The 13,493-nt window shown below is 40.9% G+C and overlaps 1 protein-coding gene across 11 annotated transcripts in view; it reads left to right on the forward strand.

Moving 5' to 3' along the window:
* Positions 1–11,978, forward strand: part of LOC127378168 (ankyrin repeat and SAM domain-containing protein 1A) — a 65,974-nt gene extending 53,996 nt beyond the window's left edge. For 10 of the 11 annotated variants that reach the window (XM_051426868.1, XM_051426869.1, XM_051426871.1 and 7 more), the window contains 10 exons: positions 1,166–1,264; positions 2,364–2,510; positions 2,925–3,032; positions 3,257–3,427; positions 3,526–3,663; positions 3,758–3,829; positions 3,941–4,027; positions 4,569–4,706; positions 5,910–6,089; positions 8,967–11,978. In XM_051426868.1, the coding sequence (XP_051282828.1) occupies positions 1,166–1,264; positions 2,364–2,510; positions 2,925–3,032; positions 3,257–3,427; positions 3,526–3,663; positions 3,758–3,829; positions 3,941–4,027; positions 4,569–4,706; positions 5,910–6,089; positions 8,967–9,083 (1,257 nt within the window). In that variant the 3' untranslated portion in view covers positions 9,084–11,978. The remainder of the gene's footprint in view (positions 1–1,165; positions 1,265–2,363; positions 2,511–2,924; positions 3,033–3,256; positions 3,428–3,525; positions 3,664–3,757; positions 3,830–3,940; positions 4,028–4,568; positions 4,707–5,909; positions 6,090–8,966) is intronic. The other variant, XM_051426874.1, reaches the window with a different exon arrangement.
* The last annotated feature ends 1,515 nt before the right edge of the window (positions 11,979–13,493 follow it).

Here is a 13,493-nt window from a genome sequence, read left to right on the forward strand (position 1 = left end):
GCAGTTTTTACTCTCGCTGGACAGACTCGCTCCTCCCATTTGCTTATCCTTTCCACCCCTTGTTTGCATCTACAGCGTCTGCATGAAAAACAGGCTGTCAGGTTTGACCTACAGACAGCTTCTCTTCTATCCCGTTACTGCTGTGTGTGTGTGTGTGTGTGTGTGTGTGTGTGTGTGTGTGTGTGTGTGTGTGTGTGTGTGTGTGTGTGTGTGTGTGTGTGTGTGTGTGTGTGTGTGTGTGTGTGTGTGTGTGTGTGTGTGTGTGTGTGTGTGTGTGTGTGTGTGTGTGTGTAGAGGTGAGCACCATAGGATTAACTTAAGGTTTATATTGAAGAGTCAGCCATATGTGCCCTGAGCCGTCACAATTTCTTCCTGAGGCAGCAGCTCCCAAGGAGCATCACGATACTTAAACACATGAGATTTAGTTGCTTAGAAGTCCTCAGAAGTAACACAGCTGGACTTGGAGCGCTTACTGTCTTGTCATCTGAGTAGTAATACTCGGTAATAACTTGTGTATTTTGACTGTTAGACCAATGGATCGGCTAACGAGACACTACTAATGAATGACGTTCAGTGTAGAAATAGACTTTCCTTTTACACGTCAGCGTGTTTAGATTTTTTTCACCCTGCAGCAATCAGTTACAGTCAACTATTGATGCAGTAGTATTCTACCCTCGATCTCAGATCGCTGACCACTCTGCAGTTCTGACATTGATTTATCGCTCCTTTCTCCATTAGCCATTACCTGCCACACAGTCCCAAAGGTGGCACTGTGCAACCAAAGATGGGTTTGACCATCATTCACACACATCCCTGTCAGTCCCCTCCCCCACACACTTTAAGGGGTTATTGACATGCCCCCATCACTACAGTAGGTTGGGTCCCTGGGAGGAGTTTGAACATCTCACTCAAGAGTAATTGACCTTTTTTCTGCAATGGTAGCATTACTTGTGATCAATACTTAACCCTGCAGCATAGGCTCTTCTCGTGGAGGATTTGTCTAAACTAGATGTAAACTTGGAACCAAACAGTCTGTGTTTATTTATATGGCTTTTTCATTATGTTGCAACTTGATGTTTTGCCTGAAATTCATTAGTTGATGCCTTAATAAATTAAGGCACATATCATTTACCAGAGATCCTGTTTTTTGTATTTTGTTCTATAGGGGAGCAATGTAATGGAGGACCAGGACTTGAGAGAGATTGGGATCACAGACCCAAGCCACAGAAAGAAGATCCTGCATGCAGCGCGTTCATTACCCAAGGTGACAAATCATTGATTGCTACTTCATTACTTATTTCAGCATACTATAGGCTGATTCAGCGTCTTGCATTGCACCTGATATTAGATCACAAGGTGCCAATCTCCTGTCAGTGCCAAGGTAGTGCAGTGGAAAGTAACTAAGTACATTTGCAAAGTACTGTACTCAGGTACTTTTGTCTAGGTGGGGCCATGTGTCATGTTTCAGATACATTTGTTGTTAACAGTTCCACCAGTTCTAACTTTTCCAGTGGTTTGAGATCCAAAGAACTAAGAATAACCAATATTTCACAACAAAAAGAAAAGATGAGTAAAAAGTCCAAAATATGAATATAACGTTTTGTAGCAGAACTTCTTTTGGTCTTTTTCCTCTCCCATTAATTATCTTGGAGGGGCCTGACCCCTACACTGAGAACCACTGGACTTCTTTTTATTCTACCTCACTTCTATATGATTATAACTGTTTGATTTAATATAATTTTATTGCCTCCTGAAATGTTCCAGTCATGGAAGGCATTTTGTAACTTTGTTTTGAAAAGTTCAGTATAAGTAGAGCTTATTATTATTATTATTATTATTATTATTATTATTATTATTATTATTATTATTATTATTATTACAACAGTATATAAAGTAGTTAACTAAAAACTAAAACTAGCTCCACCTCGACCAGCTACAACAATAAAATGCTACTTCAACATTGTTGCATCACTATTAACAATCTAATATTGTAATATCTAAGAACAAATCAGTTACGGGGTCATTTTTCTGCAGAATAGGTTTTACTTTTGGTATATTAAGTACATTTAGCTGATAATACTTCTCTATTTTGAATACTGGGCCTTTACTTTTCATAGAGTTTTTCAGATTGTTTTTGGGACTAAGCAAAAGGTCTGACTACTTCTTTCACTACTGCATTAGTGTAAATATAACATATGATCTGTTTCCTCCTTCTTGACATGTATGAATATACATGTATGGGTTAAGTGCTGCAAGTTCCTTCAAAAAGGCAGCAGGAAAACTGGTTTAAAATGCATATATGCCCAGATCTTGTCCCGCAGCCCTCAAAAAGCATCAGTGAATGATTAAGTCTTCTCCCACAGGTGAAAGCGCTAGGCTGTGACGGCAGCAGTTCCCTGTCCTCTTGGCTGGAGAATCTGGGCCTGCACGAGTACTTGCATAACTTCCTGGCCAGCGGGTACCGCTCGCTAGACTGTGTCAAAAACCTGTGGGAACTGGAGATTGTCAATGTGAGTCACAGTGACGTACGTGGACTACAAGGACTATCAGAGGGTGAAATTAGTTTTACAGTGTGTTAAAGGGATAAGAGACAAGTTTGACAGTTTACTCCAGCTTCAGTTTTAGGAGGCAAAAAACCCAAACTTTGAAGGTGAATACACAGAAATGTGTTTCCAATTCTTCAGTTGGTTATCGATTTGGTAAGGATATATAAGGGAAACAGAACAAAGTTCTCTCTTGGTTCTAAAATAACACTTAGATAGGGTGTCATTTAAGGTTGGAGGCTTGAAGACTTAAGGGGAAGTTGTTATGACAGGTGAAGTAGCAGTGTCTGATGTTTCTTGGTATGCCTCCAACTTTCCAGCACTTCTGCTTCCTCAAGTGCTGCTCCACAGGTTCACCAGATAACTTCCTCTTTCCTCCAGGTGCTAAAGATCTCCCTACTTGGTCACAGGAAACGCATCATTGCTTCCTTAGCAGAGAGGCCCTATGAGGAGCCTCCAGTAAAGCCTCCTCGTTTGTCTCAGATCAGGGTGAGGACCTGCAGACTCCTACACTGTTTTACCAACAACTTTCTAATTTTACACTCACTCGTGAATGTTTTTTTTAATGGTTTTCCCTCTTCTCAGGCGTGGCTCTGTTATTTTCAGTCATTAAATTTGTATTTAGTCCACACATTTTGCAGGTTTTGGGAAAAATGAAGGACAGTCACTGTTCATTATGGGACAACTAACCGTGTCCGACTCTGTCTGTCCAGTGCCAAGACCTGCCTGGATCCCAGACCTCGTCTCCCCTCAGTCAGATGGAATCCTACACGGGACGCTCAATGGACCCTCTGCTGCCAGTAGGAGAGCCAGGGAGGAAAAAAGCTGCAGATACTGACTATGACGTTACCCAAAGATATCGCAGTGAACGACACAGATCACACGTATGTTTGGGTTTCATTTCAGCAGTACGTTATGTCCTCCAGTATGTCATATATTGGGGCTCTGCCAGTCTGATGATAATTATACTTCTTTTTTCCAGGAACGGTACGAAGAACGGCCTAGAGAGCCTCGTCTAACCCTGCGGCCGCCCAGTCTGGCAGCACCCTACGCCCCGGTCCAGAACTGGCATCATCAACCTGAGAAGCTCATCTTTGAATCCTGCGCCTACGAAGCCAATGTACAGTCTTGCCTCTCTCCTTCCTACATGATGCAGTTTTCTTTGAACATGTACACCAACGCTGAGTTTCTCTCTGTCTTCTGTTCCCTTGTAGTACCTCGGTTCCATGCTTATCAAGGATCTACGGGGTACAGAGTCCACGCAGGATGCCTGTGCCAAAATGCGGGTAAAAGAGATGTTTCTTCTCTAGTCTAAGGGTACAGACACAGGACATGATGCATAAGTAAATGTTAAATAACGTTAATGTCCTTTCTGCCTGTGTTCTGCTTTCCTCCAGAGGTCGACAGAACAAATGAGAAAAGTCCCTACCATCGTCCTCTCCATCACCTACAAGGGTGTGAAGTTCATTGATGCAGCCAATAAGGTGAGCCACTACATCCACACACTGCACTGCTTTGTGCAAAAGTTCACTTTTTAACCCTGCATGTCTTCAGAGTGATGTTATACTTAAAATTGAACCCTGTGCAAATATGTTAACTTTACTAAATATTTTGAGATCATGTGCATGAAAGTGTCAAACATCACACTGCTTCCTTTCTGTGATTGTAAATGTCATGCCTGCAAGTTTATGTCAGATTTGTTCATGTATTTCCTGACAGCCAGCAAGTCTGCTCATATTGACATTTATTTGACATTAATAAACAAAGACTCGGAAGCTCAGCCCAGTATTACTTTGTATGGCTGCTCTTTACTGCGATGGCTTTAATACATGATTCATGCCTCCTCTTTACTGGCTGTCTCTTGTCAGGTTGATAAATCATATTTTTTTATAATGCACTACTTATAGCACTCAAGTGCTATATTAGATAGGTTGATATTGTGTTTATGTTGTATTAATACCATCATACAGAAACATTATTTATAGCCTGTTACTGAGTCCTATGCTGCCTCTCTTCTGTGTGCAGAACATCATTGCCGAGCATGAGATCCGTAATATTTCATGCGCAGCCCAGGACCCAGAGGACTTGTGCACATTTGCCTACATCACCAAGGACTTGCAGACCAGCCACCACTACTGCCATGTGTTCAGCACAGTAGATGTGGTAAGATAACCATCAATGTCCCGTCTCCTGTGTTTAACTGAAAACACTGGTATATCTGTCTCAGGTTGAATTAGCTTATTCTGACATTATATGAGCATTTGTGTTGGCTGGTTTTAACATAAACAAGGTGGAAAATACTAGTAGGAGAATTTCTTGTGTCGAAAACTTTCCTTCCTGGTAAATTTGAATTCCTCCAACATCACCTCCAGTACTTACACTGAGGAGATGTGACAGCGTACACGGTCAACACTGTTATCTCTAGACTGCCCTATCTCCTCAAGGTGTCACGCTTCAGTTGGAGTTGATTGCCTCCTCGTAGACACAGTGCTACTCTGGCCATGATAACTATCCCTCCATTACCAACTCTGTCCCCTCCTGAGATCTGATGATTATCCTCCTAATCTGTCTCATAATGCCGCCAGGGTTATTCCAGACTAAAGTCTGCCTAACGATGCTCAGTTTCCTGTGGATTACTGCAGTTCTCTGAGCTCTGTGATGTCCTCTGTGGGGCTGAAACAAGGAACTCTCCACGCAGAAAGTGCTAAAGCAGTTTGATAACCATCAAAGGCCCCAGCAGTCATGAGATGTGATCAGTTATTTGAAAAACATATTGACCATACTGCTGCTATCAGCCTCCACCAGACACCATCCTCACCACACAGAGAGGGAACACAGAGCTGATCATGTCTGTCAGGAAAGAGGCACATCGGGGAATCAAGTAAACAGAAGACTTATTTGTCTCAGGGCAGATTCTTCATCGAAGGGAAATGCAGATTATTTCAGAGCTCGGTGTTCTGTGTCTGTTCCCGCCATGTGATTTTGTGTGATTTTTGTGCTTTTTCAACTTCCCCAGGCATGTAGCGTGAAGCTTGTGAATCCTCTCTTTAGTCTGGGGTGCTTGTTCATATTTGGAAGCTGTCAGGGTATAACAATAGAGAGCAGCAGCAGCTTTAATTTTAAGCTACAGCGGATGTATCCAGTTCAGGTACTGAGAGGAGCTGCTTGCTGCTGCAAAATACTCCCGAGATTACTGCCACTTCTCCTTGTTATGCAATTTTGTTTTGAAGAAGTTTTAGGGAAGAGAAACTTTCTTCTTATATCTTTTGCTGTCTCACTGCAAACTGAGTATAGTGACGTTCTCTGTGCTGGAAGTCCAGAATACTTAAAAGGGCTGCCTGCTCTTCCTTTTTCTCCCCTGTATAGAACCTGACCTATGAGATTATACTAACGCTCGGCCAGGCATTTGAGGTAGCCTACCAGCTGGCTCTGCAGGCCCAGAGGACCAAACACCATAACATCCCAGTGGGCCCCGGTTCAGAGGTCATTGAGACCAAGTCCAGCCGACCTGTACCCAAACCACGTGGCAGTGTACGGAAGTCAGCGGTGAGTTGGAGTTGGAGTTGAACACAACATAACAAGACAGTACACACATAAATGTATGAACATGGTATGGAATTGTTCATTGGCAGTATGTTCATAGAGGTGCTTACGGCAGACTAATATAAGCTCTGCAACTGTAGTACAGTAGAGTGAATTTGATTGCGGGAAATTTGTCTTGGGCCCAGTGCTACAGTCTGTTGTATCTTAAAACATGAAAGAGACATTTGACAATACTTTTAACACTTACAACACGGCGGCTTAAAAAGAGATTGTAAGAATTAAGGTGCTAAGTGCTAAAGAGTTGGTTTATTGCACATTGGACTAAGATTTAGTGCCTGTGCTGCGTAAGGTGAAAGGGACAGGTGTATGCTGGTGTTCTGAAAACAACAGGAACTTAATTATTGTAGTCTGACAGTCAGCAGTTGGAGAAGCAGCAGTGACACAGCTTATGGAGGCAATTAAGGTACTTTGAAACCCCTTGGTGCCTGTTTGTGGCAATTTGCATCAACATTTGAACTCCTTAAACATGTTTTTAGATTCAGAATCACTTTCCTGATTACATCATTAACTCAGATGTCCATTGCAGTGTCCATAAATCCACCTAGAAATCATGGAAAAAAAGAATCTTCCAAACTTGCTTTTGAATCATCACATTTTTAAGTTTTCAATATCAAAGTAACACAGGGATAGTTTTCTCTACATCAACGGGTACATTGCAAACAGGAACTGCTAATAGTTAATTTGGTGTACTTTTAATGGTGCCAATTTGCCAAATGTAAACAAATATAAAGACTAAAAAACAGGGCTCAAGTTGTGGCCAACAGACAGACCCCTCACAAAGGTCACATACTGAAGTGTTGCTGGAGTTTTGAACCCTTCAGACTACCTTTTCCATGAAGTAGGTGAAGTTGTGCAAGAAACTCTAAATCAAACTGAAACATGTCATTCATTCCTCATGTAATAGTTCAGCTTTGGGGGGAAACTCAAACTCCCACATTAGAGAAGTCTTAGAACATCCGTCTACAGCTTTTCACATCATTATAATTACACTGTGCTCATGTTTGTCTGGATTTTAGCGTTAAACCATTAAGAAAGTGAGCTTGAGCTGAATATAAATGAGGTAACTACGCCTCAGGGACTAGTCACACATATCCAGCTGCAGCTTAAGGAACTCAACAGAATCGTGTAAGAACAGGATGTGTACTGTCACTCCTTGTGTGTCTGCCTGTGTTCCCCCCTTTGATATATACATTTTCTGTCTTAGATATATACATTTTACAGAAACGCCCTGTCCAACACTGCCACAGTTACACACCCCCACACCCATTAGCTGCCCAGTATATAACCACAGTCTGATCTGTGTTGGCTGTAACAGATCAGACTCCTCCTGTCTCATGCTACTCAAATCTTTGTCAATTTCTCTCTCTTTTATTCTCTCTCACTCCCTCCTTCTGTCTGTTTGTCTTGTGGTCTTTCCCTTCATCTTCTTCTCTCTTTGTCTTTTCTTCTCTCTCCTCCTGGCGGTGTTTATCTCTCCCAGGACTCTCCTCCTCTCGACAGTCGTTGCTGTTACTGTTACACCTGCACCACCCACCGTCCCTCCTTCCTACCGCTGCACTCTGCCAGCCCTGCTGCCCAGGTGCTGCCTTCACATTCTTGTCCCATTTCCATCCGCTCACTTTTTCTGCCTTCCTGTTTTTTTTTTATTGTTGTTTTCTTCCTCTCACTGCCTTAAAAATCTTCCATTTGTGTCTTTAAACCATTTTTCTTTGTGAATTTATATTGGTGTTATTGTATGTTTTATGGTTGTAGGAAAATATATATGAGCTACCCCTTCCTAAACCCCTTCCTACACGTAGCCACATGTGGATTGATGCTTGGAATATTACTTTTGACTCAGGCTCCTCCTAGTGACAGTTTGGTAGTAATACAAGCAAGGTTTTACTCACAGAGAAGCCCATTCAGTGCCAGTACAGACTTCCTGTGTTAAAAGTTGAGCTTGAAAGTTTATTCTTGACCTTGAAAACAGCAGTTGGTTACTGGTACTTAATACTAATTTAACTTTGTTCTGACAACATTTTGTAAACTGCTGTTTTCAAGGTCAATAATAAACCTTCAAGCTAAACTTCTAAGACAAGAAGACCTAAAAGTATACTAAGTAAACTATGTTCAATGAAAACTGAGCAATTGTCTGCTGATGAGGACCATGCAATATGAAAGTTGAAAGCTCCAAAACAAGCTAATAAATGAGACTGATGATGAGATTGTCAATTATCAAATTCACTTTGTGTAAAGGGGAACATGTTGGATGGGACATAACTTCAAAAGACAGATATGACACGGTTTAAACTAGATTCATATATCATTATATAAACATTTAGTAATTGATTTATAACACTTATACTTTATAATGTATAAATATTATAGCTGTATTATAACTTCTTCTATGAAGACATATTTTTTTATACGTGCCCACAAGAGGGAGTTACAGTTGTTTACAAATACACTGATAAACTGATAAAGAACCAGTTGGTAAATGTATATATACTGATTATAAATGCTAAAAAGGAAGGGTTACAATATAGTGTTACCAATGATTGTAAAAACAGGCCGAGCTTTATGGGTACATTTTAGGTAAAATGTCAACACAAGACTTTGTGGCCTGTTGGTGAGAAGATTATATTATCACAGTGTATATAAGACTATACAATAAAACATTAACCAGATGGGTTAATCTGTATGTAAACACAGACACTGGAGTTTATTTTGAAGCTCCTTTCTCTGTTATTCCGTCCAATCTGTATTTTAAACGAGTTAATGACTTGAGGTCCACTGCTGTTGAGAGGCAGAGAGTTTGATGCCCTCTGTTTGTGTTTACAGGGGGACATTGTGGAACAGGAGGGGGATTCCCAGTCCCAGGGCAGCACCACGTGGCTCGTGGACCCCAAGGAATCCAAGCGCACTATCAGCACTAAGTACGAGACCACCATATTCTGAGTGGACCCCTCTTCCTCCTGACCTCTGGGCCTGGTCTCACCCCTCTACCCTTCCCTCCTTTTGTGTGCCTTTCACTGTGACTCTTGCCTCTCTCTCTCTCTCCCTCTCTCTCCCTCTCTGGGCCGGAACTCTGCCCTCCTTCATCTCCCCTTCAGCCGTCACTTGTGTTCCCATCTTAAAACAACACAACCTGCGACAGACTGCTTTGCTCCTCCCTTGTGCTGAACCACCTCCACGTCTACTCTTTTTTATATTGATTATTAGTGCAACCCTTCTACTTTTCCAATCCTTTTCCAGCTGGTATCACTCACACTACCAACCTGCCACTCACCTTCACCACTGTTATTCACCTCTCTGTTTACCTTGTATGCTCCCTGAACTGTGTGTACAATGCTTCCCTTTCTTTCCTCGTCAACATCCCACTATTGACTCTTGGTGATAAGCTCTGTTTTTTTTCTTGGTGCTTTTCCTGCTCTATTAGGCGATGGCCACTCTGAGGCTTTTCACTCTGATCTTTCAACTCGTGACTTCTCCGAGTGCCGAGAAAATCTGACATACCACAGCCGAGAGCGACCCAATGCACACATCCTGTACCTGGATGGACATGAGAAACTGGTTCTGTAATTCTATGCTGGACAAATTTAGCAAAGTTTCTGTCCAGTGGAGTTCAGAGGTTGTGGTATTAGAGTGGTTACACTGGATTAACTAAGGGGGTTATTTTTCACTGTCAGCGGTCTGCTTGAAGCCAAAGGAGGCTAAGATCCTAGCACTGTGATATGGTCCTTTTTGGAGCTAGTGAAGTAAGCATTTTGGGGGATTTTCTTGAGGGGAACAGACTAGGGCACAGAGGCTGATATCGGTAGTGGTCCTCGCTGCTCCAGAAAAAAGACCAAAACGTCTTAAGCCTGGCATGCCCTCTTCTGTCTGTCTATCAGAGCACCAGGAGTTAAACCTGATGCTTGCTTTGGCGTGAACTAAAACTAAGCACTTTTACCAAATCCAAATATCAATCCCCCAAGTGTGTAAGAAGAAGTGCATCTTCCTTTGTCCTGTCTTTTTTTTATCTTCTTCACAACAAATGCCTTCTATGTTCATCCTGACAGCATTGCCTTTTGTTTTATCACACAAGTTAAAATGTAATGGCTTCTGGAGTTAATCATTATGAGGGGGAGTAATCCATCACCATCACACTGTTTGTGTCCATTAGTTCCGTGTTATTTTTACTTTATTTTAACCTTACTGCTTTGTGTGCATGTGTCTGTGTGTCCCTTCCCTATAGCTGAACACTGTGGCCACTCCCAGCCAGTAAGAAAGGACAGGAATGAGCCCTGTTGCATGGTGGGTAGGATGTTTTGTTGGAAAAGTGACCCACTTCCCATGCAGAAAGATCACACCACCAGTTGGATCGGGCTCACCACGGTAACACTCGAGGGCAGGGGGGGGGCCTGGAGACGTTAACAGACGTAAAGCTTTCAACACTGCACGACCCATCACTTCACCCGACCTCGCCGACTTCATCACTGCACATTCACACGTCTCCATTTAGCCTCTTGTCTGTCAGAAAGTGATGGTTTTCCCAGTCAGATGTGTTTGTCATGCTTTTTGCATTTCCTGAGAAATGAATGGTTGCCTCCTAACACCGATCAGGCCTCCCTCATAAAGAGTCACTGTTTACCTTTTTCAGCAAATGTACCTGCGAAGTTTCAATGCAGAACTTGCTGTTAAAGAGGAAGTGGCTGAGATGAGGAACATGTTTTCTTTTTTTTTTTGTTATGCTACAAAGGTACATCAGACAGAGACCTCACACTGTAGGTACACAGTCCTTCCTGGATCATTCGTCCTGTATCCACACATTGTAGCGTCTCTTTATCCACCACATACTGTATATGTATAACTGTGATAAACAATGTAATCTTGCACGGGAGGAACTCTCTAACCAAACTCAAAGGGCAGAGGAACTGACACTACAAAGACTGTTTTATAATAATAATATAACGGGGTGGCTTTTATTTTATTTCAAAGTTGTCCCTCTTGTCTGTTTTTTTTTGTATGTTTTAATTGTTTTATAGGACAATTACGTGTCCTAATGCTGGAACTGGATCAGGTGCGGTTCATTGCAGTTCTTCCCTGCGCCTTTGTTCAGTTAATCTAAGCAAGATTATTCACCAAACCTGCCATGCAGGCTGGTATGTCTTTAGATTTTAGCTGCAGAACAGAACAATAGGACACAGCATGTTTCTCCTAGCTAACTCCCAGTATGTTGACTGTTAATGGTACTTCTTGGTCAGCCAATGTGTATATGGGTTCATAGTCAGGTGGTTTTGATTTAACTGTTGTATATGTGGTACGCTGTCAGGCCAGTATGATAACTCTATGGTACACTGTCATTAGTTCGCTGGTGTCGGCACCTTCAGCCATCAGCCTGGTCCCGTTCTGCTTTTGCACATTGCTGAGGATCAGGAGAGATTTTTCGGGACTAATCTGATGACAACAATGATGAGAATGATATTGTACATGAAACTAGCGGTCTGTATTTTGATACTTGAATGATTTTTGCTTTTATAGATATCTATATATATATATATATATATATGATATATATATGTATATATCTATATATATATATATATATCTATATATATATGTATATGTATGTATGTACGTATGTAATTTTTGACGTTTGTCAAAAGAGAGAAAAGGACTATGTCTTATAAAGTTAAACATATCGTGAATAAATACCCTGTGATAAAAAAAAAAAAAAAAAAAGGCTGAGAAAACAATGACTCAGAAGAGGGACCTCACTTCAGAAAAAATATTGTAAATAATCTTGGGCTTCCAGTCTTTTTTATGATTATTTTTCATAATTGTACAACTAATAAATGGCGCAATTAGAAATGCTGTCCCTGTTGACTCCTTATTTGTCCATTCGCAGATCTTGTTTATGTCACTTTTTGCCTTCTTTTTCACAACTTTTCAGTTGTGTCAGTTTTTTTGACAACCTGCAGTTCTACAGCAGGTATCACAGCCCGAGGCAGTGCTGTGTATTGATGCCTTTTAGAGTGTCTCGATTTGTCAGATGGTAAACAAGGTCGGTGGATGTGCCAGGATGAAATGTTTGGTCTCCACCCTCCATTTCATAAACCTTTCTCTGCTGAAGGATGGACAGCAACAGTTCAGAGACAGGGAGGTCTAACAGAACAGGAGATAAAAGGACACAAGCTGACAGTAAAATATCATCAAAGCCTCTTCTGTCAGTCTGAACAGCAGGCTACTGCAATAGGAACTGGCTGCAGTGACATTAATAGTCCTGAAAACATTTTATAAGGACAAACATGTTTCTACAATGTATTTCTTTGCATTTAAATTCATTTTCCAGCATTATACAATTACCTCTAGTTAAGGGTATTTTCTTGCACACTTCCCTTACCCTTTGTACATCTGTTTAGAACTTTAATACTGTTGTGACTTTACAAGTCTGAAACTTTAAGAGCCACTGTATTGATGTGTCATATTATTAGCTGAGATTAATTCAAATATTGTACTTTTTTCAAATTGCCGCAGCTCCAGGTTGTTTATTGACATTCTTTTTTATCTTTGTTCGAAGGCAAACATAATTTTTCTTTTTTTTTTTTTTTCTTGTGAACATGTCAATAACAACTCATTTAGAAGTGGCCTCAAAATAATTCTACAGTTTGTACATGTATACCGGTAAATAAATGGTAAGATCCTATTTATGTTTTTATGAACAACTCCTAAGGCTGAGTTCTGAACACTTGCAGCTCATAGTAAACAAAATATACATGGATTAAGACAGACAGTCTTCTTGTGACAATAATGTGTATCTGACTATTTCCACATTAAAATCCTTAAAAATGCCTCTACTCCTACCTCATTAAAAATTCCAAAATCTATGAATATGCGAATGTTGTTTATTCCCACAATTGTCCTGCTCTACACAAGATGTCTCTACTCCACTGTTCATTCTCAAAGTATGTACACTGGTGCCAGACTTACAAATTATTTGTGAGGCCACAAATCTTGCTTGTAGGCCCCGGCCCTTAATATCAGATTTTCAATGAGCACAGAGAAACTTTCCACTTTCAGCAGATGAATGTAAAAACATCGTTCTAGTATCAAACTCTGCACATACATCATTCTGCACAGTGAAGCTCAAACATCCAAATGTAGGAATGAGAAGTAAAACATCTTTTTGAGTTGATCTATCTATCTAATATATCTTATTTTGTTCAGTCTTCTGATAGTTATGCAGTAGAGGTGCTGATAGCCATAAAATGTTTTATACTGTCTGTGACACTCTTTGGAAAACAGGAAGAAGTTACCATACTGCTGTAAAAGAGTTTATTGCTTGAGCTACAAATGATAAAATACACTGGTAGAGGTAAAGTGAGA

The sequence above is a fragment of the Dicentrarchus labrax genome, unplaced genomic scaffold (assembly GCF_905237075.1).
Source record: "Dicentrarchus labrax unplaced genomic scaffold, dlabrax2021, whole genome shotgun sequence".
NCBI lineage: Eukaryota > Metazoa > Chordata > Actinopteri > Moronidae > Dicentrarchus > Dicentrarchus labrax.